This window comes from Oratosquilla oratoria, chromosome 18 (genome assembly GCF_046742065.1).
Source record: "Oratosquilla oratoria isolate Oo_2021 chromosome 18, ASM4674206v1, whole genome shotgun sequence".
NCBI classification, from domain to species: domain Eukaryota; kingdom Metazoa; phylum Arthropoda; class Malacostraca; order Stomatopoda; family Squillidae; genus Oratosquilla; species Oratosquilla oratoria.
The window spans coordinates 45,976,696-46,003,750 of NC_134794.1; the positions used below are offsets into that span (position 1 = coordinate 45,976,696).

At 39.1% G+C, this 27,055-nt stretch overlaps 1 protein-coding gene across 2 annotated transcripts in view; it reads right to left on the reverse strand.

The window, feature by feature from the left end:
* Window positions 1–26,743, reverse strand: part of emei (transmembrane protein 161-like emei) — a 27,377-nt gene extending 634 nt beyond the window's left edge. Inside the window, exons 1-10 of one of the 2 annotated variants that reach the window (XM_076201884.1) lie at window positions 26,591–26,743; window positions 22,633–22,736; window positions 21,084–21,357; window positions 19,805–19,884; window positions 15,769–15,984; window positions 14,428–14,544; window positions 11,806–11,946; window positions 10,147–10,321; window positions 7,881–7,977; window positions 2,587–2,747 (exon numbers count right to left, since the gene is read on the reverse strand). In XM_076201884.1, coding sequence (XP_076057999.1) covers window positions 2,587–2,747; window positions 7,881–7,977; window positions 10,147–10,321; window positions 11,806–11,946; window positions 14,428–14,544; window positions 15,769–15,984; window positions 19,805–19,884; window positions 21,084–21,357; window positions 22,633–22,736; window positions 26,591–26,593 — 1,368 coding nt within the window. In that variant the 5' untranslated portion in view covers window positions 26,594–26,743. Of the gene's footprint in view, window positions 1–2,586; window positions 2,748–7,880; window positions 7,978–10,146; window positions 10,322–11,805; window positions 11,947–14,427; window positions 14,545–15,768; window positions 15,985–19,804; window positions 19,885–21,083; window positions 21,358–22,632; window positions 22,737–26,296; window positions 26,320–26,590 lie in introns of those variants that run through there. The other variant, XM_076201886.1, reaches the window with a different exon arrangement.
* Window positions 26,744–27,055: the final 312 nt, after the last annotated feature.

Sequence of the window (27,055 nt, forward strand, 5' to 3'; positions counted from 1 at the left end):
GTGGATTAAAGAGTGTAATGAGGAATAGACATTTAGGAATGGATGCGAAGAGGAGACTGTATGAAGGAGTGATTGTGCCAACAGCACTGTATGGGGCAGAAACGTGGAACATAAGAGAAGAAGAGAGAAGGAGTTTGAATGTGTTTGAGATGAGGTGTCTGAGAAGTATGGTGGGGGTTACTAGGCTGGATAGAGTGAGAAATGAGGAGGTGAGGAGGAGAACAGGGGTGAAAAAGGAGCTGGGAGATAGGGTTGATGAAAGAATATTAGGATGGTTTGGACACATGGAAAGAATGAGTGAAGAAAGACTAGTAAAAGAGGTATGGAAGGCAGATGTGGAGGGAGTGAACATGAGGGGACGTCCTAGGATGAGGTGGATGGATGGGGTGAAGGGGGCTTTGGGGAAGAGGGGAATGTCTGTTGAGGAAGGAAGGGAGAGGACGGAAGACAGAGGTGAGTGGAGAATGGTTGTATATGGATGATGTTGTGATTGCATGAGGAGGAATGGGCGGGTGGGTGGGGGGTTGGGTAGTATGTGTGAGTAAATTTTGACGCAGCCCAAAGGGATTTCTCCCCGTCCTCTCCTTATATGCAAGGGGGGACGGAGAGGGGGGGTCGCCGATTAAATGAAGCGGCCTTGCTGTGGATGTGCTGTGTCTTGCGACACTGCTTCTGACCCAGGGCGGTGGGCAGGGTGTAGGGATGACCCGTCATCCAGGAGGTGCTCAGATGAGAGGGAGGGTGAGAGGGGTGTGGAGTGTATTTAGGGATGATATGGGTGGGAGTGTTTTTATGCCTTTCCCTTTTTGGCTACCTCCCTTGGAAGGGGTAAAAAGCCTTGGTATATGTAATTAGCAACTCTTCCCAACTTTTAAGAAAGAAAAAAAAAAAAAATCAACAACCTGTAACATATGCACTGTCACAATCTGTCTCATTACTAGGACATTACTCCACTGAACAGGTGTCCTACCCTATTGGTCCTACACAAGGTTCAGTTACATACACATACCAAGGAACTTTTCCTCCTTACCAGGGAGGTAGCCAAAGTCAAAAGGCATAATTCCATTCCCACCTATTTGATCCCCATCCATTCCTCCCTATTCACCACCCCTCCCCAGAAAAGGCACACGCACACGCACACACACAATATATATATATATATATATATATATATATATATATATATATATATATATATAACACTTGCTTCCCTTATTATCTATCTATATGCCAAAGGCCTCTTCTCCCTTTTAAGGGAGATGGCCAGCCAAGGCATGTACCCACTTCCACTCATTCCACACCCATTGTTTCCCTTTCATCTTAGTTTCATTATCATAACTTAGTTAAAAAGAGTCTAGCATTAATCCTATTACACACATATATATAACATAAGTCCTTTTCCCCTTTGTAAAGGGGTGGCCGAGTTAAAGCATACACCCATCCCACATCTATGAACAACCCAAGTTTTGTTCCTGTCATCTTAGCAATGCATAGATGAAAGGTCATCCCTCTACTGTGCCACACTAGTCAGATCAAAGGTAATGCAACAAGACACAGCATTTTCACGGTAGGTCCCAACAACCAGAGCTGGTTTATTCCCACTTTTTCAACCATTTGAGAAATTTGTAGATTACACAAGACATTATACAACCTTGGTGCAGCCCCATTTTCACCTTAAATCATTCTCTCCATCCCTAATCCTGATACAAGCTCTACAACTAATATATAAAATTTTGACTACCTTCAATAGCCTTCACCCTTTCTCATACATCTGCATCACAATGCCTCTCAGTGAACCCTGTCATACACCTCCAAATCCACGAAAGCCCAAAAGATATCCTTACACTTTACATGTCATACATCTGTTTTACTGTGATGTGATTTGGCTTAATGTCACAAACTCCCCCTATCAGAAGGCTAGGATGGTGCCCTTTACAAAGAACTTTGTAGTGTGGAATTTAATGAACCATGCCCTTAGTTCAACTTGCTCAAGGCAGGGTTCAAACCGTCACCATGAGTAGTGACGCTCTATCCAAACTATCCACCTACTTCCTTTCCTAAACCCACACTGCTCTTTCCCATTTACTCCCTCTGTTTTCCTAATCCACTCAATTAATACCCTGGTGCCAAATATCACTCATCACTGAAGATCCTCTCCTTATACAAAGATTTCATCTAACCTACCAGAGCTCATCTCTAATTTTCCTGTTAAAAAATCTGTCAGAAAAAGTAAGCAAATATATTTGAAATTTATCAACATTTTATACCAAGGGCTTTTTCCACCTTATAAAGGTAACCATGTCAAAAGGTACATACTCATTCCCACCCATTTCACTCCCATCCACCATCCTTTCCTCCCTCTCATCTTAGCTACTCATGGATGACAGGTCATCTCTGTATCAATCCCCACCTACTCTGGGTCAGAAGCAATGCAGCAAGACACAGTACTTCTACAACAAGGCTGCTTCACTTACTCGGCAACCCCTCCTCTCCATCCCCTCATGCAAAAAAAGAGAACTTCATTAATGTACCACCACCCTAACCTATGTGAGAAACATTCTTGAAGATGAGAACTTGGAAACAAACCTTTTTAAGTTCTTCCAAACTAAGAGACAGCACTTTGGAAGCTTGGACAATCCCTTCAGCTTGCTGCAATGATGGAACTTCTGTGGACATGATGCTATCAGGAGGCTCCAGACCACATTTGTTGCTTGCTCTCCCAGCAAGAGCACTCCACTCCATTCCTCCTAAAATAAAATCACAATATAACAGAAAATATACAAAAAGAAGTCTGCACATTTAACTATAAGGACAACTGATTTAACTTACTACAAAATAGAGGCACCCGAAACAGCCAATCACCTTATAGTTTTACATGTTGGATGATGTGATATGGTTTAATGTCACACTCCCACTATTGTGCAGCCAAGATGATGCCCCTTAAAGAAGACTCTGTAGCATGAAATTTAATGAACTATACCCTTGGTTCAACTTCACCGGTGGCAGGGTTTAAACTGCCATCCCCTCAACCTACACTGCAAGTAATGGTGCCCTAACCCACTCAGCCAGAAAGCTTATTTTCTTTTTCAACATTACATGTTAGGAAAAATAAAAAGCTACCCAAGTGTCTAATAATTTTTTGTAGAGTAAATTAAAAATGCAGATGTATTCCGTCTCAATACACAAATTAAGCTCTATCATCTCCATTCAAATCTTAATTACCTTTCACAAAAGAAATCAATATTGTACCTTAGTGCTGATACCCAATACTATATACTGTACATACATATTACCAATATTTTCTGACAGTCACCACAGGGCTTGAACCGAGGCCTCACTTGATGCCAGGCCAATGCTTTACCAACTCAGCTACTGGAGCTACAAAATTCTCCAACTTGGAGTTGATCTAACTCCTGAAGAATCTAGGTAGACTGCTAACTGCCATCCTTACCTAACTTTTCACAGACCCGTGCTCAACTCATAATCCAGTGGTGAGCTGGTACAAAACCTTGATGGGCCTTTGTTGTTTTAATACCTGAAGTGAATCACCAGTGATGACGCATATCATTACCAATATTTTCCAACAGTTACCTCCAGGATCAAACTGAGGCCCCATATGATGCCAGGCCAATGCTTTACTGAGCTACAAGTCTCCAACATGGAGTTGCTGGAAAATATTGGTACTGATGTGTGCCTTCACTGGCAATTCACTTCAGGTATTTGAAACAACGAAAGCCCATCAAGGCTTTGTACCAGCTTCACCAGTGATTACAAGTTGAGCTCAGGCATCTGTGAAAAGTTAGGTAAGGCCAGCAGTTATGAGTTTACTTCCCCCTCACTACCATCTTCTACCTTTGTACATATCATCTTGATTTTATCCATTAACCTTCAACTTTCTATTATCGCATACCTTTCCAAACTCCATCACTGACTCCCTTAATCCCTTCTCTGATCCTGCCACAAGCACAGTGTCATCAGCAAACAACAACTGGCTCACCTCCCACTTTTCTCCACTTTCTTTAACTATCTCCAATCCCCAACCAATTACCCTCAACTTTATCTCCCACACCACCCCATCCATGTATACATTGAACAGCCGTGGTGACTTGACATAGCCATCTAAGTCCCATATTTACCTCAAACCACTCACTCCATTTGCCATTCTAACACAGGCTCTACTACTCTCGTAAAAACTCTTCCTTGTTCTTAACAGCTTTCCCCCAATTCCATATATCTCTACAACCTCCCACAGTGCCTTCCTGTCTACCCTGTCATAAGCCTTTTCCAAATCCATAAAAGCCCAAAAAAAACATCCTTACCTTTTCCTAAGGCTTTCTCACATATCTGTCTTACCACAAAAATCTGATCCATGCAACCCCTACCTGTCCTAAACCCACACTGTTCCTCACCAATTACTCACTCTATTCCTCTCCTAACTCTAAATCAAAACCCTCCCATTAGCCTTCACAACCACACTGAACAAACTGATCCCTTTGAAACTACTACACTCATATTTGTCCCCTTTTCCCCTATAAAACAGAACTATACAGGCACTCCTCCAGTCCCCTGGCACCCTATCCTCCCTTAGACACACATTAACCCCTTCCATACGGTGCCGCACATGTAGGCGTCATGGGGAGCGAGTGTATTCGCGAGGCTGCCATATCGGCGTCTTGATTATATTTATTGTAGTCGCCCCTCCATAATGACATTCTTTCTAATTCTTTTGTAATCGCATTTTCTATGGTTATCAAAATTCACGGGTGAAGAGAGAACGATCGATATAAGCGGTGACTATATTTTATGATGCGAGTATTATTACGACACGTCGTACGGCTGGCATTGGTTGCTGCCACCGAGATCTAAGTCCATGACGCCTACGTGTGCGGCACCGTATGGAAGGGGTTAAACAACCTCACCAGCCAGTCCACTATTACTGTACTTCTCTTCTTCAAACACTCCATATGACCCACATCTACAAGTAATCCAGGAGCCTTACCTGTTGTCATCATTTTGTGCTCCTTGCACCCCATCTTTTCTTATTCCTCCTCCATTTTCCTCTTCCATCACCACCATTTTCTTAATACCTCCCACTGTTACCATCAATCCATCCCTATCCTCCTTCACATTCAACAGCTCTCTAAAGTACTCTACCAATCTTCCCCTTACTGCCTCTTCTTCTGTCAAGATCTGTCCATCCTTTTCTTCTCTTCTTGACTCACCTCCCCATCCTTCCCTACCATACTTCTCAGGCACCTCATCTCAAACACATTCAAACTCCTCCTCTCTTATGTTCCACATTTCCACCCCATACAGTGCTGTCAGCACAATCACTCCTTCATACAATCTCCTCTTGGCACCCATTCCAAATGTCTATTTCTCATTACATTTTTTAATCACCCAAGGCATTTACTTGCTTCTACAATCTACATTCTACCTCCACTCCTTCCTTTCCCACCACATTCACAGACAAGTATCTAAAACTTTCCACTTCCTTCAGTCTCTTTCCCCTAATACTTACATCCAGTCTACTACCACTTTCTCCCCTTGTTCATCTCATTGCCTTATATATGTATATATCTTTATATGTATATATATACACTGTATATATATATTTATATATATATATATATATATATATATATATATATATATATATATATGTATGTATGTATATATGCCAAAGGCTTTTTTCCCCTTACACGGGGGGTAGCAAAAAAAAAAAAAGGCATAGAAACCACTCCCACCCATTCCATTCTTTACATATTCCACTCCCCTCCACCCTCCTCCCTTCCTCTTATCTTGGCACCTCCTGGATGATGGGTCATCCCTGCATCCTATCCACTGCCCTGGGTCAGAAGCAGTATCGCAAGACACAGCACATCCACAGCAAGGCCGCTTCATTAATTCGGCGACTCCCCCCCCCTCCATCCCCTCATGCAGAAAAGGAGAAGACAGGGAGAAATCCGTTTGGGCTGCGTCAATTTTTTTTTTCACACATACTTCCTCACACCCCCCCATCCCCCACCCACTCCCCCTCATGCATCACAGCATCATCTATACACAACCCTTCTCCATTCACCCCTATCTTCTGTCTTCTCCTGTCCTTCCTCAACAGACATTCCTCTCTTTTGTAATGCCCCTTTCACCCCATCCATCCATCTCATCCTAGGACGCCCCCTCATATTCACTCCTTCCACCTCTGCCTTCCACACCTCTTTTACTAATCTTTCTTCACTCATTCTTTCCATGTGTCCAAACCATCCTAATACTCTTTCATCAACCCTATCTCCCAGCTCCCTTTCCACCCCTGTTCTCCTCCTCACCTCCTCATTTATCATTCTATCTAGCCTAGTAAGCCCTATCATACTTTTCAGATATTTCATCTCAAACACATTCAAATTCCTTCTCTCTTCCTCTCTTATGTTCCATGTTTCTGCCCCATACAGTGCTGTTGGCACAATCACTCCTTCATATAACCTCCTCTTAGCATCCATTCCCAGATGTCTATTTCTCATTACACTTTTTAATCCATCAAGGCATTTACTCACTTCTCTCAATCTACATTCTACCTCCACCCCCACTCCTCCCTTTCCTGCCACATTCGCACCCAAGTATCTAAAACTATCCACTTCCTTCAGTCTCTCACCCTTAATGCTCACTTCCAGCCTGCTGTCACTCTCTCCCCTTGTACATCTCATCACTTTACTTTTGCCCACATTCATCTTCAGCTTCCTTCTTTTACACACCTCAAACTCTGTCACTAACTTCCTCAATCCCTCCTCTGATCCTGCTACAAGCGCAGTGTCGTCAGCAAACAACAACTGGCTTATTTCCCACTTTTCTCCATTTTCTTTAACCATCTCCAACCCCTGACCTTGCTGTGGATACTCTGTGTCTTGCTACACTGCTGCTAACCCAGGGCAGAGGGCAAGATGCAGGGATGACCCATCATCCAGGAGGATCCACGATAACTGGGAGGGATAGGGGTGAATGGGAGTGGAGTATGTGGGGATGGAATGGGTGGTAGTGGATTTTATACCTTTGTTTTTTTGGCTACCTCCCTTGTATGCAGGAAAAAGCCTTATTTTTGGCGGAAGGTAAGTTGAGAGTGGGGGATAGATGGAGAAAGAGGAAAAGGACAGAAGGTAGGGAGGTGCCAAGAGTAAACTGCTTAAATGAGAAAGAAAAGGAGGAGTACAAAAAGAAGCTGACAGAAGAGTGGGAGGGAGTGAAGGATGGAGTAGAGCTGGGAGAGAAGGAATAGGGATGTTTCAAGGAGGGAGTCACATAGTTTGCAAAGATGGTGCATGGAACAAGGAGGATGGGAGGAAGTTGGGGAGCCAAGCATTCACAGATTCTCTCTTTTCTTTGTACAATTCATATGATTATCTCATCCTGTTTTGTAACCTACAAAACAGGACGAGATAATCATATGAATTGTACAAAGAAAAGAGAGAACTGAAGCATATGATAAAGGTGGCAGAAAGGAGAGCAGATGTGAAGTGGGGGAGGAGTGTGACAGAAAAGTTTAAAAGAAATAAAAAGAGTTTTCGGATTTTTGTACAGCAAGACACAGTACTCCAAACCTCGCAATGCTTCATTACATGGCAGCACCCACCACCCTCATCCACTCCTTTGGGCCGAGTCAATTTCACATCCATTCACAACCACTCTTTACTCACACCTATCTCTCACCCTCTCCATTCCCTGCTTGACTGACATTACCCATGTTGACAAAGCCCCCTTCACTCTATTCATCCACCCATTCCATTTTTTGTCTTCCCTTCAAGTTCACTCCATCCACCTCTGCCTTCCACTCTTTGCTAGTCATTCTTCACAATATAAAAGAATATATCTTCAGCAGATTAGTTACTCACCAAGTGTCTTGCACATCAGAGCTAAGAAGAAGAACAGGACAATAGGTACAACATACTGTAGAGTCACAACACAGAGGTAGTAGAAGACTCGAGCAACCTGAAATTAACAAAAACAGAAATATAACTGTTTCTTCAATGGGAATCAGGCCTAAGTATTCTATCTGTATACCAAAAGGTTTCTTTCCTCTTATAAGGGAGGTAGCCAGCCAAGGCAACCCAACCCCCATCCATCACACTCAAAGAAATCAAAATACCAAGGAAATCAATAACATATATGGATGTGCTGTATCTTGCATTGCTTCTGACCCAGGGTAGTGGGCAGATGAGAGGGAGGAAAGGATGGTGGATGGGAGTGGAATTGGTATATGCTTTTTGAATTTGGCTACCTCCCTGGTAAGGGGGGAGAAGCCCTTGGTATATAGATAGGAATTATATATATACTAAGGCTGTACATTGGACATATTCTCTGAAATAATGTCTACATTGGTGTAGACTGAATGTCAAAAATCATGGAAACTAAAGAGTAAGTACATGCCAAACCCCTAAATACACTCCCTCAATTTCCATCACTGCTGGAAATGCTTTATGATTGAATTTTCTCAAAGTGCCATTCAAACTGAGCTGTTGTTATTATTAGGCAACCATTGGGATTACTGGGTAGCAAAGTACCAAAGTTATTTGTGCTTGTATTTACTTAATTGTAGTATTATCACACCTACCCTCACATTCATGTGCAATTCCAACTTGGTTTATATCCTCAACTTCCAATTACCACATTTAGATCTAAATTCATGTACTGTTCTAGCTTGGGGTATATCCCCTTCTAAGCTATTCCAAGTATTTATGCATCTATATGGTGGAGGATTAGAAGGTGAAGAACAGTGTGGGTTTAGGACAGGTAGGGGTTGTGTGGATCATATTTTTTGGTAAGACAGATATGTGAGAATGCTTTAGGAAAAGGTAAGGATGTTTTTTGGCTTTTAAGGATTTAGAAAAGGCTTATGACAGGGTGGACAGGACGGCACTGTGGGAGGTATTACAGATATATGGGATAGGAGGAAAACTTTTTATGAGAGTAGTAGAGCTTATGTTAGAATCACAAATAGAGTGAGTGGTTTGAAGTAATGGTGGGACTTTACCAGAGATGTGTTATGTCACTTTGGCTGTTCAATTTATTCATGGATGGGGTGGTGTGAGAGGTTAATGCAAGGGTAATGGGTTGGGGATTGGAGATAGTTAAAGAAAATGGAGAAAAGTGGGAGATAAGTCAGTTGTTGTTTGCTGATGACACTACACTTGCAGCAGGATCAGAGCAGGGATTGAGGAAGTTAGTGACAGAGTTTGGGAAGGTGTGTGAAAGAAGGAAGTTGAAGATAAATGTGGGTAAAAGGTGATGAGATGTGCAAGGGGAGAAAGTGGCAGCAGACTGGAAGTGAGTATTAAGGGAGAAAGACTGGAAGTGGATAGTTTCAGATATTTGGGTGTGAATGTGGCAGGAAAGGGAGGAGTGGAGGTGGAGGCAGAATGTAGATTGAGAGAAGTGAGTAAATGCCTTGGTGGATGAGATGCAGGGATGACCCATGATCCAGGAGGAGCCAAGATAAGAGGGAGGAAGTGGGGTGGATGGGAGTGGAGTATGTGGGGGATGGAATGGGTGAGTTTTTTTTATGCCTTTGCTTTTTGGCTATCTTTGCTATCTATATATATGTATATGGTTGACAAGAGGGGAACATGACACACCTGACTTGTTCAACACTGGCAGCATACAAAAACAACCACAATATAACTGAGGTGGATGGCCTCTGCTTTGAGCCCATGAGAGCAATTATTTTTTCCCATAGCTCCAGCATCCTCCTCCACTGACACTCTGGACCAGGTCTGGGCAACATTTTTAAGTATGGGTGACAAAGTCAGCAAAATCTTTTATACAAAATTTTCTTGGAGCGAATATTTGGAATATTTGGAGATAAGAGGGAGGATGGAAGGGAGTGGAGTGTATTCAGGATGGAATGGGTGGGAGAGGTTATTATACCTTTTTCTTTTTGGCTACCTCCCTTGTAAGAGGGAAAAAGCCTTTGGTATATGTACGTATGTATGTATGTACCAATGAAGTAAAATTAGAGGCCTAAATACAAGTATAGATCCACTCCCTTTACCTCCTTGTGCCCTAATCTGCCACCCAGTACAGCATGAGGTTACCAATGGTCATACAAAATGTGTACCATGCACCAATTTCAGAACCCTTGAACCAAAGCAATAAGCTTACCTTCCTCTGCAATTCCTTGTTACTTATCTTCCCCGACTCTCTCTTCTGCTCTTCCACTCTTTCATGAGCCATATTCAGATAAGACTGCAGATAATAGGGCATTATGCCGAGTCGCAGCAAACCAACCAACAAGACGAACACCAGGCGCATAGTCTCAAAGGCTTCCTCACTCATGCTGTTTAACAAAGTCAATTTTCACATATATAAATTCTGCAGCAGACTATCATATACAGCTTCTTAATATTTAAAGCTGCAATCAATCACACATTTCCCACAACATATACGAGCTCTTACAGGTTCACTCATCGCAAACAAGACTTCAACATCTGGTAGCATTCTTTAGATCCGTTTTGACTAACATTGGAAAATTTCATTCAGTTAGGAGATAAGTTCCAGAATGGTGGTTGATGCAAAGGTAGTTAAAAGTGTGTTTGCCTAAGTCCAAACTGAGATGCATGAGACACAGGCAATGCAGCACAGAACAAAGGCAGACTTCCTGTTACTTTATTACAGTGGTTTGACCTTCTCTCTCACTTAAAATGCTGAAATAGTACATCTACAAGCATTTCAAGTGAGAGAGAAATTCAAACTGTACTTCAATTAAGCAGCAGTGAGTCTGCCTTTGCTCTGTATTTACCTAGTTGTATTATACAGGAAGGGGAGCTATACTCATAGTGACCCATCTTTGTATCTTGCAACATTTAGTTTGTTCTTAAATTCTTGTATGGTGTTTGCACACTATTGCTTTGTCCAATTTGTTCCAGACATCCACCACTCTGTGTGGAAAACTGTTTTATTTCAGATCACTTCTACAACTATCCTTTTTGAGTTTCTTTTCATGTCTCCTTGTTTTTCTTTTATCCCACTTTAATAAGTCTTCTATGTCAAAGACTTCCATGCCTTTCATGTGTCTGTAAATGGCCAATAGATTGCCTCTTTCTCTTCTTTGCTCCAGGGTTGGTAGCTCTAGTTTAGATAATCTTTGCTCGTATGTCAATTTTGAAAGTGCTGAGGCCATCTTTGTCATTGCTCTTTGGATTCTTTCTATTTTCCTTATATTCTTTTTTGTACTGGGTGTCCATAGTGTCACAGCACACTCCAATCTTGGTCTTATCAGTGTGCATCGCCTGTGTTGCCTACATCTCTGTTTGCACTTATGCTTAATGGATTATGAAGAGGAGCCTAAACAGGCTAGAAGAATTCTTGAGTTCTTGGTGTTGATGACCCTTCATTCATGAGGTGCTAAAATGGGAAGAACAATAAATATTGTGGGTGTATGCTTTGACTAGACCAACCCCCTTTACAAAGGGTAAGAGGCCTTTTAGTATGTGCTTGTATAAACCTTCACCTAAATTAAATAAACATTTATTAGCCAGAACACAATCTACAAAGTATAGTACCAAGTATATGCTTGTCTAATGTACAGTAAGATTTCTTTTGCAAAAGCAAAACTGAAGGAAACTTGGAAATAAGAACATACTCAATTAATTTACCAGTCCAAGCTTTCTGTAATCCTATATTTATGAAGCCTCCAGTTCCCCTTTCAAACAAGTAAATATTCTTTTAATGTACATGTGTATACATGTGTCGTATTCATGGTATTTCTAAAAGAAATCTTTCAATTAACAATATAAGTTTGGTCATTTTTTTTATACTTACATTGGACTACTGTATCCCTTAAAGATTGTAGCTGTCAGATATTGATGTGAAATGGGCTTCACCCACATCAGTACAAGGAAAAGTGGTGACAAAAAACTCAGGTGGAACATTGTTCTCAACAATTTGCTGCTGGTGCAGTACCTGAAAAAAAAATCTTGATGTAAGTTCTAAGTAGCTTGCTGGCTGAGCGGGTTAGGGTGTCGTTACTTGTGGTGAAGGTCAAGGTGAGGGTGGATCAAATCCTGCCACCGGCAAAGTTGAACTAAGGGCATGGTTCATTAAATTCCACGCTACAAAGCCCTCTGTGAGAGGCACCGTCCTAGCCTCCCGATAGGGGGGGAAGTGTGTGACGTTAAACCATATCATCAAGTTCTAAGATATTCATTTTTTTCCATTTCTTTTTTATGATGTTTAACATCACAAACTCCTCCCCCCTATCAGGAGGGCAGGACAGTGTCCCTTACAGAGGACTTAGTAGTGTGGAATTTAATGAACCATGCCCTTGTTTCAACTTTGCTGATGGTAGGGTTTGAACTACCATCCCCTCAACCATCACCACAAGTAACGATGCCCTAGGCCACTTGGCCAATGAACTTCCATTCACCCCCCCCCCCACTAAACACAATTTTCTATATTGCAAAGTAGCTAGGCATAGGAGAGAAAGAAGTATTTAGCCCTTTCTTTTGAATTTCACTCATCCTTTTCAATCATCCTATAACCTTAGCCTTTTCTTGTATGTTCTACAAAGTCAACACTTTGAAGACTTTAGTGATACACATTAAAACCTATTTAATACCCCTCCCATCTCCACAGTTTGTGGATGATATCAATCCTGGTCCCAGCCACACTGCTCAGGTCACAGGCAATGAAGTGAGAAATAGCATTTCCACAGCTGCAGGCTGCAGCTGTCAGGTCTTGCTGAGGAAACACTATCTCACTGTATTGCCTTTGACCTGAACAGTGTGGCAAGGGACAGTGACGATTTCATCCACAAGGTACACTCCTGCCTCCCTTCCCACTTCATCCACATACACGCTGAACAACCATGGTGACGATACATATTCCGAACTTCACTTCAAACCACTCACTCTCTCCATTCCCTGCCCGCATAAAAAATTTTATGGGCTTCAACAGACTTTCCCCCTATATCTCCAACATATCCCATAACATCTCTGTCAATTTTGTCTTGCCTTCTCTAAGTTCATAAAAACCCAAAAAACATCTTTACCCTCTGCCAAATCTTCTAACATATCTGCCTTACTAAGAAAGAGGGGAATGTCTGTTGAGGAAGGAAGGGAGAAGATTGAAGATAGGAGTGAATGGAGAATGGTTGTGTATGGATGATACTGTGATGTATGAAAGGGAGTGGGTGGGGGATGGGGGGTGGTGGAGTACATGTGAAAAATAAATTGATGCAGCCAGAAGGGATTTCTCCATGTCTTCTCCATTTCTGCATGAGGGGACAGAGGGGGGTGGGGGGGACACCGATTTAATGAAATGGCCTTGCTGTGGATGTGCTGTGTCTTGCGACACTGCTTTTGACCCAGGGCAGTGGGCAAGATGCAGGGATGACCCATCATCCAGGAGGAGCCAATTAAGAGGGAGGGAGTGGGGTGAATGGGAGTGGAGTATGTGGGGATAGAATGGGTGGGAGGGGATTTTATGCCTTTGCTTTTTAGCTACTTCCCTTGTAAGGGGGGAAAAAAGCCTTTGGTATATATATGTATGTATGTAGTAGGGCCTGTGTTAGAATTAGAATTGGAGAGACAGTGTGGTTTGAAATAAAGGTGGAAGTTTGCCAGGGATGTGTCATGTTGCCTTGTTTGTTCAATTTATACATGTATTGGGTGGTTCAAGAGGACACAAGGGTAATGGGCCAGGGACTGGAGATGGTTAAAGAAAATGAAGAAAAATGAGAGATAAGCCAGCTGTTGTTTGCTGACAACACTACGTTTATAGCAGGATCAGAGGGCAGATTAACCTCTTCAATACGAGTCAAATATTCAGTGCTCACATTAGCTGCCTGACATACAATGATGCATCACAATATACACATTACAATATAAAGCTACATCTGTTATACTCATTCTCTTTCACCAAGAATGTTTGTAACCACTGAAAAAGTTATCAAGCCTGTTCACACTACAAAATATAATCAGGAAGCCAATGCTGGCATCCTCATATACAGTGAGTCCTCCTTATACAGTAATTCTTTATCCGGTAAATTCACAGTTACTGTATTTGGTAATTACTACCCTCGATTCTATTTACGGTAAGAAAAATTCACAGATACGGTATCCACTCGTGTTTTGAAGAGGAAGGAGCAGGGAGAAGGTACATCTGCCATATCCTATTATTACATGTTATAATGGGTTCAGTATACGGTAATTTCAATTTGCGGGAAGGCATATGTACCGTATAACGAGGACTTACTGTACTCACTCGCGCCTCATGACGTCTACGTAAGTGTCATTGTATTCAAGGGGTTAAGCAAGCTATCTAAATAGATAGATCTAGATACAGATAGATAGTTATTAAGCTAAGTTGTACTAAAGACTTATGAGCAACATGGATATCAACTCCAAAGTTTAACAAATGCTACCAAATACCAATATAACCTACCTAAGTGAGTCCCAGTGCATCTTACCCACACGAAGACCAGGGAAGGTGAAGAAAGCACCAATCAGAGCACAGAACATTGCAAGACCAATTTTGAATGTAACTTTTGATGCTGGCCCACTGAAAAAAAGAGGAAAAATAAAAAGATAAAATATGTGCTGAACAAATACTGACAAACCCAATTTTCTATGATCAAACACTAAACAGAATGACTTAAGTGAACTTCCAAACAAGAAATTATATACTATAGATATTTCAAAATTTAAATCATGCAACATGTTACCACTATAATGAGGAAAGAAGCCAGGCATTACAAAAATTAATTACAGTGTGGAAAGGGTGATGGATGGGAGTGGGATGGTTCAGAGTGAAATGGGTGGAAGTGGGTACATGCCTTTTGAATTGGCTACCTCCCTTGTAAGTGGGAAAAAATAAATAAATAAACTGTATATATATATAGTTACAGAGGATGGATGTTGTGAAAGGGGCTTTGAGGAAGAGGTCAAAGTCTATTGAGCAAGGAAGGGAGAAGGCAGGAGAAAAATTTGACGCAGCCCGAAGGGATTTCTCCCCGTCTTTTCTTTTTCTGCATGGGGGGATGGGTTGCTGATTTAATGAAGCAGCCTTGCTGTGGATGTGCTGTATCTTGCGACACTGCCTCTGACCCAGGGCAGTGGACAAGGTGCAGGGATGACCTGTATCCAGGAGGTGCCAAGATAAGAGGGAGGGTGGAGGGGAGTGGGGTGTATTTTGGGATGGAATGGGTGGGAATGGTTTTTATGCCTTTTTCTTTTCGGCTACCTCCCTTGTAAGGGGGAAAAAGCCTTGGTATATGTATGTATTTATGTAAAAATAAGTAAAAATATATGTAATAATAAAAAAGGAAATAATAATAATAATATTGGATGGCTGTAATGGTCCTCCCTAGTGATGAACAAAATCATCTGATGTTAGTCAGATCTGGGAAGGTGTTGACTACGTGTCCACAATAAATCTTATCAGGTTTAATTCTTTATGAAGTTGGACAAATAAATATGTTCTATCCATAAATCAAAAGGCTTTTCCCCATTATAAAGAAGATAGCTAGCCAAGCCATGCACCCAACCCCACCCATCCTGCTTCCATTTGTTACCCTTTCACCTTAGCTCCTCATGGATGAAGGGTTATCCCTATCTCCCACCTTCTACCCAGATCAGAAATAATGCATCAAAACACAGCATATCTAGAGCAGGGCCAGCCATTTCAAATATGAATAAATAGATAAATAAATGAACAAGTAAATAAATAAATAAGTAGGTACAGAAATAGTTAAATTATAGACAATAAAAGATAACATATTCTTACTCTGAGTCAAGTCCTTGGGCTTTCAAGAAAGAAGCCGCACTCTGGTTGAATGAAGAATAGGCCAGATCCAACCCCAAATCTAACTTGCTTTCATCCACGATGAGCATCCCCAGAGCAATCAACAAGTAGATGAAAAATGACAGTATAACCATTGCTTTTTCACCTCCACTGTTGTCTCCTACAAAGTACAGTTTTGTTATGCTAAACAAAACCTTACTGAACATACATGTAAGGAAAATAAATACCACTACCAACAAATGTATTACAACTTGAATTTATACAAGAACAAGCAAAAAAAGAAGAATTCATGAATGTCTTAAGAAGTGTGCAAAACAAGCTTTAACAAATTCCAGTCCTCAGGCCCCAATGAATTTCATTAATGGTTTTATTAACCTACAAATCAGGATAAACCCTTTAAAATTCATATGTAATGGTGAATGCAATGGCTCAAAATGATAATTCAGTTTTACACTGCAAACTCCCCCTATCAGGAGGCAAGGACAGTGCCCCTTACAAAGGATTTTGTAGCATGGAATTTAATGAACCATGCCCTTGGTCAAATTTGCTGGTCAAAGGATTAAAACTGCCACCACCTCAACCTCCACTGCAAGTAGTGATAGTCTATCCTGCTCAGCCAGTGTGCATCCTTATGCAACAGCAGTAGACGAAAGTGGAGTTTAAGATTCAAGAACTTAATGAGTTGCCACTGTATTATTTCAAAAGAATGGGCAAAGCTCCCAGCCTCACTAATAGGTGAAGGAACAAAATTTGTATTTAGGAAATATTGAAATAGATTAGCAAAATATAAAAACATTTGTAGTTGATATCTTTAACTCTTTCTGTTCAGGAGGGCCAAATAGTAACCAGAACAAGCTACAAAGCTGACCTCCCTTCCTAAAGAACAAATAGAGTCAAGTACACCTCTTCAAGTGAATCAATCCTCTCATACAATTACAGGTAAATTAATGTATTCCTGAAGACAGTGCAAAATCTCAAGTTAATTTTCTTATAAGAAAACAAATGTGTGTGGATTGAGTTCCAAAGATTTCATGTTAGGTTCAGTTTCTGAGTCATAAAAATATATTTTTCTATTAAAAAAAATTTCTTTAATTTAAGAAAATTGAAACTATTTACTATTTTTTTACACATTCTTATCACAAACACCTTACTATGAAAAAACTTTAAACTATTCTGTGTTTTTTACACATGATACACTTAAGACAATATATTACATGCATACAGTAACGTACTATCACAAATGTTACCCATATTACTGTATGAAAAGCAACCTTATAATAAATATTACAACAAGACCACTATTTTGTACTGTTCTACACATGTTAACACTGGCATGGTACCACAAAACATCATGTATTCTAATTAGTAATTGGGAGAGATAAAGGTATGAATGCTATCACTTTAAAGAGATCACAGTGGGATGAAGGACAGAAAGAAGGATCCCCCAAAATGAAAGAAATAACGGTGACACAGAAAGAAATAAGGGACCAAATAAAGAAACTCGACATCAGAAAGTCATATGGGCCAGATGGAATAGCGAACTGGATATTAAAATAATGTATAGATGAACTCACAGATAAAATACACAAGATAATTGACTTCTCACACAAAGAAGGAAAAGTACCACAAGATTGGAAAAATGCAAATACTGTACCAATATATAAGGGAAGAGATAAAGAAAATCCAACAAACTATAGACCTGTATCCCTTACAAGCACAATTGCAAAAATATGTGTTATTAAAAATAAATGGACTTAACACTTGGAAGAGAACAACATACTAAACCCCAACCAATTTGGATTCAGAAGTGGAAGATCATGTACTACAAACTTAATAGAAATAATACAAGAAAGAGATGGTTGGGCAGACTGTACCTTCTTGGATTTACAAAAGGCTTTTGACAAAGTACCACACAAAAAGCTAAGACAAATTGAAACAATAGGTGGAATACAAGAAAAATTATTGGAATGGATGAAAGATTTCTTGAACAGAAGAAAAATGAGAGTGGTACATAGAGAAAAGAACTCAAATTAGGTAAATATGATAAGCAGAGTCCCCCAAGGCTCTGTATTGGCTCCGATAATGTTTGCTGTTTATATAAATGACACAGATGAAGGCATCAAATGTTATATGAACTTTTTTGCAGATGATGCAAAACTATTGAAGAGAGTAAGTACAGAAGAAGATTGCAAATCTTTTCAAGAAGACCTGGACAAAGTCTGGAAATGGAGTATAAAGAATGAAGTGAATTTCAACATTGAGAAATGTAGTATAATGGAATTTGGAAAAAGCAAAAATAGAATATCAGGTCAATACAAAATTGGTACAAAGAAAGTTACAAAAGTAAACTCAGAAAGTGACCTAGGAGTAATTATCTCAAATGAAATGACATCAGACAAACATGTAAATAAAATAGTTGGAGAAACTTACAAGTTAATAAGATCAATGAAAGTGGCCATTGACTACATGGATGAGGAAATGGTAAAGGGGATACTAGTTACACGGGTAAGACCAAAATAAGAATATGCAGCATCAGTATGGACACCTAGTAAAAAAAAAAAAAAAAAAAAAAAAGAGAGAGAGCAGCAACAAAGATGGCACCAACATTTAGCTAGTTGACATACAAACAAAAATTGGACAAACCAAACTTATCAACTCTAGAACAAAGAAGAGAAAGAGGTGATTTGATAACCATCTACAGAATTATGAAAGGGATGGAAATCCTTGATAGGGATGACCTACTTAAATGGGACAGAAGAAATACAAGAGGACACGAGAAGAAACTTAAGAAAGACAGTTACAGAAGAGATTTGAAAAAAAAAACAGCTTCCCACACAGAGTAATAGATACATGGAACAAATTGGAAGAGAAAAAGTGAGTGCTAAAAGTAAATATGATTTTAAGAAAAAACTGGATGCGGAAAGATACAACTGCGGGTCACTATGAGAATAGCTCTTCTCCCGCAAAATACAACTAGGTAAATACGGGTTTCCATGGGCTTCACCAGCACCAACTGTTGAGAGTTCATGTGAGTAGAAACAACTTCAGCTGTATTTTATTTTTCAAATCTCCCAATATCAAAATATTTTCCATCATATATAGCAAAACTGAAAGGTGAACCAAGAGATTCTATATGAATGTTAGACATACTGTCCAATATGCAAAATCACCTAAAAAGTGAGTTATTTGTACAACAGATTTCAGGTTAGCAAGGTTAAAACAAAACTTGATCTCCCCACTCAAAGGGTAAACAGGAAATTTCAGTTTCAACTGCAAATCATTTATACAATATAAAAAAAAAAAAAAAAGTTGGCACCAACACTTAGCAATTTGACATACGAACAAAGATTGGACAAGTTACACTTATCAACCCTAGAACAAAGAAGAGAAAGAGGCGATTTGATAACCATCTACAGAATTATGAAAGGGATGGAAATCCTTGATAGGGATGACCTACTTAAATGGGACAGAAGAAGTACAAGAGGACATGAGAAGAAACTTAAGACAGTTACAGAAGAGGTTTGAAAAAAAAAAAAAACAGCTTTCCACACAGAGTAATAGATACATGGAACAAATTGAAAGAGAGAGCAGTGAGTGATAAAACTATCGATGATTTTATGAAAGAACTGGATGCGGAAAGATACAACTGCGGGTCACTACAAGCATAGCTCTCCTCCCACAAAATACAACTATGTAAATACGGGCTTCCACGGGCTTCACCAGCACCAACTGTTGAGAGTTCATGTGAGTAGAAACAACTTCAGTTGTATTATATTTTTCAAATCTCCCAATATCAAAATATTTTCCATCATATATAGCAAAACTGAAAGGTGAACCAAGAGATTCTATATGAATGTTAGACATACTGTCCAATATGCAAAATCACCTAAAAAGTGAGTTATTTGTACAACAGATTTCAGGTTAGCAAGGTTAAAACAAAACTTGATCTCCCCACTCAAAGGGTAAACAGGAAATTTCAGTTTCAACTGCAAATCATTTATACGAAATTAAAGGATACAATGAGAATCCAATGACTAGTAGGCACCACAGCATACTCAAGTTGACCTCTTCTTTAGCAGGTACTAACCCAAGGTATACCTGTTCAGAAAATGAGAAATGCTAATTCATAAGGTATTACAAACCAAATTTAGTCTGAATAGCTTTATGATACTATTCTAAAAAACATTGGATGGGATACCAAAGGCATCCCCTTTATCCTGGGGTAGCCAATTCAAAGCACAATCCACATCATAAACCCATTCAACTACAAACACCTACTATTTTCTGCAATTGTCATAAAAATATCTATTACTGCATACAAACCACCCACACTGCCAATTAAAACCCCTTAGCAAGAGACAATTGTTCACACCTATCATCTCTATCAGATTGTATCTTTTTAAGCTTAGCTGAATATAACCATTTGACAACAATAATAATAACTGTTGCCTCAAGTTTCACAGACTGGATATCCACAGCCTGGCAATGGTCCCTGGGGCCTCCCACATATCTCTTTGGGAAGAAACTTTGGACTGTTGTCTGTTAAATTAGTGTGGGTCTGTTTCTATGTTGCCCACCATACCATGAAGGGAGCAGCTGTCTTTTGTCAGCTCTCCATAAATGAAAAGATGCAAGAAATACAGTAAGTTGACAGAGATCTTGAGCCCAGTCTAATGAACAAGTGTTTGCCTCTCAGAGTTGCATCTTCTGATGGAGGTGAAAATGGGCACATCTGCAGGACCACCACAATCAGGTCTTGTCATTAGTTCCACCTTTTGACAAAAGCACCTCAATGGCAGATTATATTAATCTGAAAAAGGTAGATACACACATATACCAAGGGCTCTTTCCCCCTTATAAGGGAGGTAGCCAAAGTCAAAAGGCATAATTCCACTCCCACCTATTTCATCCCCACCCACTCCATTCCCATTTACCACCCCTCCCTCCCTCTTTTCTTAGCTCCTCCTGGATGATGGGTCATCCCTGCATCTAACCCACTGCCCTGGGTCAGAAGCAATGCAACAAGACACAGCACATCCACATCCACAACAAAGGTGGAGCAGGTTAGGGCATCATTACTGGTGGTGGAGGTAGAGATGATGACAATTTGAATCCACGCTACAAAGTCCACTGTAAGAGGCACCATCCCAGCCTCCTGATAGGGGGGGAGTTTGTGACGTTAAACCCAGTCATCAATCGTTATCAAATCCCTTGTAAGGGGGGGGGAACCCTTGGTATATAGATAATCAAAGGTATATATAAAAAATTGAACAAGATTTCATTAGGAATATTCTCACCTCTGTAATAATGTACACAATAAATGAGCACAGGGAGAAGTCCAACAGCCACTGATATTCTGGGTAATATTTGAGTTGCATTATCTCTCCTGGTATAATTCTTGACATCTGTAAAGTTATGTCCAAACTACGGGGAACCATGAATATATCCTCCTTCTCCTCACTTCCACTTTTGCTTCCTTTGTTGTCCTTATGCTTCTTGCGAGGTCGCTCTTTTACAATACCAGCTTTACTTTTCAATTCCTCATCAGTTGGATGGAGGTAATACATCAATCTGTGATATCAACATTAATAAGCATCAATATTATATAGCTATGGTTGTTCAACATGTATACAGATATGGTTAGTAAATCTAGCTGTTGCCCCAAGTCTCTCTTGGAGGAGACCCACATCTCCAAAGCCACTGGAATTGAAGCCATCAGATTGGCACACAAGTCACTTAAGGTGGAAATACTGTGTTGTCTTACGAGTGGGGTGAAAATGGGACAGTGTTTGATGATCTGATCTGTGTCTTCTGTGTGGTGATTACATCTAGGGCAATCTGAGTTTATGGCCAGCCCTATTCTGTGATTGATGTCTCGGGGTGTCAGGTGGAAAATGGAATTTAGGGGTCAGTCTTGGAGTCTGTTTTGTAAATTGTGTGGGTATGTGTTTCTGTAAGGACAGGCTGTGAGACACATATTTTTAAAGATTTTGAGTAGTATGATGTGTTGTTGTTTTTTTGTAGCATTCAGTTGGTTATTCTTGTGTAACGATGGGTGGGTTTGAGGGCTCTTGCATCGAACTGTGTGCCTCTCATTTTACTGTATATATGATAATAGCATTTTGTATCCATGTAGGAAATGCAAGTGATGCGTGATTGGAAGTGTGTGTGTGTGTGTTCGTATGTGTCAAATTGTTCTTGAAGTTCCAGGAAGAAGTCGTAAATTATCATTGCTGTTTATTTAATTATCATTTCAATTATTGTAACGTGAAAGTGGAATGAATGTGAAACAGATTATCCTTATAAATTATGCTTATTAAAGTATTATTTTGAGTGCCCGTTGTTTTCTGTTTGAAAGGTAATAAATAAAACTAATTGAGCAAATGGTAACTGTAGGATGAATATGCCCAGTGAAAGAGACGCGCAGTGACACACAAGTACAGTAGTTGCTAGTGGGTTACCGAGTGAGAGGTGTGTACGTACACAGTGACCAATAAACAGTGACAAGGAACTTAAGATTCTTATTGCTCACCAAACCTATGTTTGGTGACACACAACAATTTTCATGGGTTGTTTTATTAGAAAGCCTAAGGTTCTGATATCTGGTTGGAGTGATACAGGAGATAAATGTAAGTGTGCTAGACAATGGTCTGAAATTAGTTAAAAATAGAAGGGCATGGGATGTGAACCACTTATTTGTGAATGACATTGTGCTTATGACTGATTATAAGGAGCTAATGAAGCAATTTGTAGAGCATGCACATGAAGAAAGTTAATAAAGCACATAATTCTGCTTAGGCTAGGAATTATCCAAATCTTAAGTCATATTTCAATGACATGTCTTACCCTGTTTTGCAAAGTAGCCATCGGGCAAGAGAATAGTGAGGACCCAGTTTGGACAGCACACTGGCCATCACCATCGTAACAACCAGCTGTACACCAAATACTGCCTGCAAATAAAATAATACCATCCAAATACCAAATAATAATAATAATATTAATTGTTGCCTCAACTTTCACCCACATTGATCTATCACGGAAATAGGAAAATACCATTGATGACCATTCTCACATGAGGTATAACCACAATTAAATTATGTTAAGCTGAGTGCGTTAACCTAGGTATCTTCAACCCCCAGATAAGGTGACAAAACGTGGGGGTAATATTTTCCAAGTATACATGCTAATCTATCTATTCATCTATTTGTTTATTCATTTATTCATTCAATTTTTTAAAGATACATTTTACATATATTTATTCTCAACAGAAAATCACTGGAAATATCTAATATCAGACCTAATGTTAATGACAAACTATAAACTATTTGACACAAAGGGCTAGAGTCACCCAAAGAGTTCCAGAACAGTTAAACTAAGTCACACTTGCCAGATTATCAAAATGAACTTGCAAAGTCTTCATGATGCATATCATCCCTAAACACAATTTCACTAAATTCTGACTATGTAATAATGTAAGATGGTTGCATGCATTGCACACAACAATGCAAAAATTCACTTAAAAGGGCATACTCTGTTATAATAAATTCTATTAGCCGCAAAATTATAATTCCATTATTATTTGTTTTGACAGTCTACCAATAAAAACAATTTTCATAGACAAAATATCTTCAGAGCAAATTAGAGAAATTGCATGATTACAATGTAAAACATTATTTACCCTAATTAGATTAGGTTTGATTGGGTTAGTTTGACTTAAGTTTTTTGTTTTTAGAATTTCTAAATATCATTTCAGCATTCAACCTTGACACTTTGAGAACTTTCTCCCAAATAAATAAAACTATACTGCATTAAAAATCAACTTTTTTGGTGTGGCCACACTTCTATACAGGTTGCACTAAGACTTTTAACCTCTTCAGTGAGTCAAATTCTCACAGGCAGCATCAGATCCCTAATGTACGATGCATTACACTACCTGTGTTATAAAACATTTAGTCTCTGCTGTATTATTAGTTCTCTTCCACTTGAGTAATAATAAACACAGAAAATGTGATCAAACCAGTTCACAGAATTCAGGGATCACTCAGCACCAACTACAAAATAAATATAATCAAGACACCGATACTGGCATTCTCATATACCCATTCATGCCTCATGAAGCCTATGTAGGCATCATTGCATTGAAGAGGTTATTCTTGTAAGAAGTGATAATCTTCACCTGAATGAAAAATATTTACATGGACCAAAATGAGAGTAACAACACTCCAAATCAACACACTAATTGGCAGTAATAAAATTTTCCATGTCTTTCTTTCTTTGCAGGAACTTACAGAAGGCCGTTCATGGACAGCATGATTTGTGGGCATTGAGTTGGACAATTAAGGGTTGGGGACAGGATTTGGACTAGGAATGGGGTTAGGATAAGGGTTAAGGGTGGGATCAGAATTAGGGTCAGGACTGGGATTTGGATTGAGGAGAGGGAGGTAGTGATGGGTGATCCTATTTCTAAAAGTATCAAGAGTGGGACTATTAACTACATGGAATGGGAGATGATTCCACTCTTGGATGCTGCAGGGGAAAAATGAGTACTTGAATATGTTGGTGCTTGTTTGGTATGTGTGGTATTTTGGGTTGTGACTGCCTCTAGTTATTTGTGTATTTGTTGGGTGTATGTTACTTTATCTCAACAAAATTGTTTGTAATTTTATACATCATTTGTTGTTTGTGTATTCATCTTCTTGTTTCAAGTGGTTCAAGTTTAAAGTCTTGTTTTAACCTAATGACTGATGTAGTGTGTCTAATCATGTCTGATCCATCTTGCTGCTTTATTTTGTGTGGGCTCTAATTTGTATAGGTCATTGTTAGTGTGTGGATCCCAGATGGTGTCATACTACTCCAAGTGTGACCAAACGAGAGCCTTATAAGCAAGAATTCTTATGTCTGCATTGCACATCCTGAGGTTCCTGGGTAATATTTTAGAAGTGCACACCTACACAATATAGCATTAGAAAATTCATCATTTTGTCAATTATAATACATCAATTATAATACATCAATAACGGAAATCAATAACAAAAAATCTTGCTAAAAGTAATTATACTACCAAACGAAGCTAAAAGCATAGCATTGAGACACCATGTTGTCTGTCCAGTCCAATCAATGTCAGTTAGACAATAGCTTTCACACTGTGCACAGTGTTCTCCAACTCCAGGTGACGTTAATAAGTGCTGTTACAAAGACAACAGGGCTTCCTTCAAGCTATGCAACAACTCTGTTGCCCACAGTTCAATCAAGTAATTAATCAGGCTGTCAGCATCCATGATGACGACAACATGGATGATTTTAGGAATTATAGGTACTGCATTACTAAATACAGCTTAGGTTACATGGGTTAAGTTGGGTTAGGTTATGTTTGAATAGACAAATCTATCATCCTTTCATTTCTTTGACTTCAGCATCTATCAAAACAAACATGGTGAATCATTCACCCATTGTGACTTTGTTAGTAAATCCATTTTAGCAACTTTTTGGGGTATTTCTTTCTAGAAGTACACATCTACATAGTAGGGCATTAGAAAATTAAATATTAATTTTATAAATTATAATACATCAATGTAATAAATATTTTTCTTGGCGGAAATCAATATCAGAAAAGGTTGCTAAAACCTATAGAGAAATGAATGAAGTAGCTTTGACTCCTTTACATGCCATCTTTGTTTTGACATATTCGGAGGTCACAGACAATGAAAATTACCCTGATGACCTCTAGAATTATAGGAACTGCATTACTAAATGCAGGTTAGGTTAGGTTAGGTTAGGTTAGGTTGGTAGGTTAGGTTAGAATAGACGAATTTATCATACTTTAATTTCTTCGGCCTCCGCCTCTACCAAAACAAAGATGGCACCTCAAGCAACCGAAGTGACTACATTTGTTTATTTATAGTTTTCATCAACCTTTTCGATTATTAATTTCCTCCAAGAATAACATATATTATATTGGTGTATTATCATTATGATTTACCAAATCATTATTTGTCTATTGTTATATCACAGAAGTGTGCACTTCTAAAAAAAAAATTTTTATATCAATTTCAGCCAAGAATAAAGCATATTACATTAATGTATCATAATTTACAAAATTAATTTTTTCTATTGCTATATCACATAGGTGTACACTTCTAAAAATTTATCAGTTCCTGAGCAGGAATCCCAGGGCTCTATTAACTATTGGCCATAACTCTGATGCTGCTCACATGTGATCCACCTCATGTCTACTGAAATGTGGACCACCCCAGTACTTGTGGTGGGAAACTATATTAAGGTTTGTGTTAAATAGTGCATTGCTTGGTTAGTACGGGTGAATCTGATGTGGTGACATTTGTCAGGTCTAAATGTCATTTGCCACTTAGCCATTTGACCATGTAAACATATCTAATCAGAGTAACTTGGCTTCTATAACTTTACAACACAACCAAAGAGAATTTAAAATTACATATAGACCTATCCTACAAATACATTTCAAATTGAAATTCATCACTCAAATTTAACACACCATTATCTATCAATCCACTGAAGATACTGACAATGCATTTGTCATACTCTGAGCACCTATGAACATTATTACGCTGTTTCTTATCTGTGATAATCATAAGATTGCGAAACTAGAGATAGTGTCAAGATAGTAAAAGAAAAAAAATTATTCCAAGCATAATCAAGTCTTTAATTACTTGTCCTCATTAGGTCTCCCTACTAATGTCCTCTTTTTCGATGTATAAATCACCTAATGTTGCTACTGATGTACCCATCCCTCTGGGCATTATACTACATAATATATACAATGACTTACCATCTTAAATTGTTAGAAAAACTTGAAAATTTTCCTGTATTGTGCTCATAACGCGTTCCGGCGGTAGAAAGTCTATTTATGTTCTCATTTCAAGTTTGCGCTCGTACGCTTTTACCTCTGCAGTAAAATCAATCCCATGTGCGCGTGTTTATTTTAGTAGTTTTATTTTCTAAGTTGTGTATTACAGCATAGTCATTACTTAGAAACTAGCTCGTCTTCAATGCATCAGTTGGTATTAATTATATTAAATTAGTGGATGTTATATTTTATCATTTTCAAAGCTACAGCTTATGTTTGGTCGGAAATTGTGCAATACTCGAGATAAATGAAGTCCTGAGACAAAACTGGAGGATCTTCAGCACGATGAAATAGTTTAGTGATCGTTAGGAAATATGTTGGAACGATCACCGTCATTTATATAAATATAATTACTACCATTTGTTAGTAGATGTTATCAGTCTATTT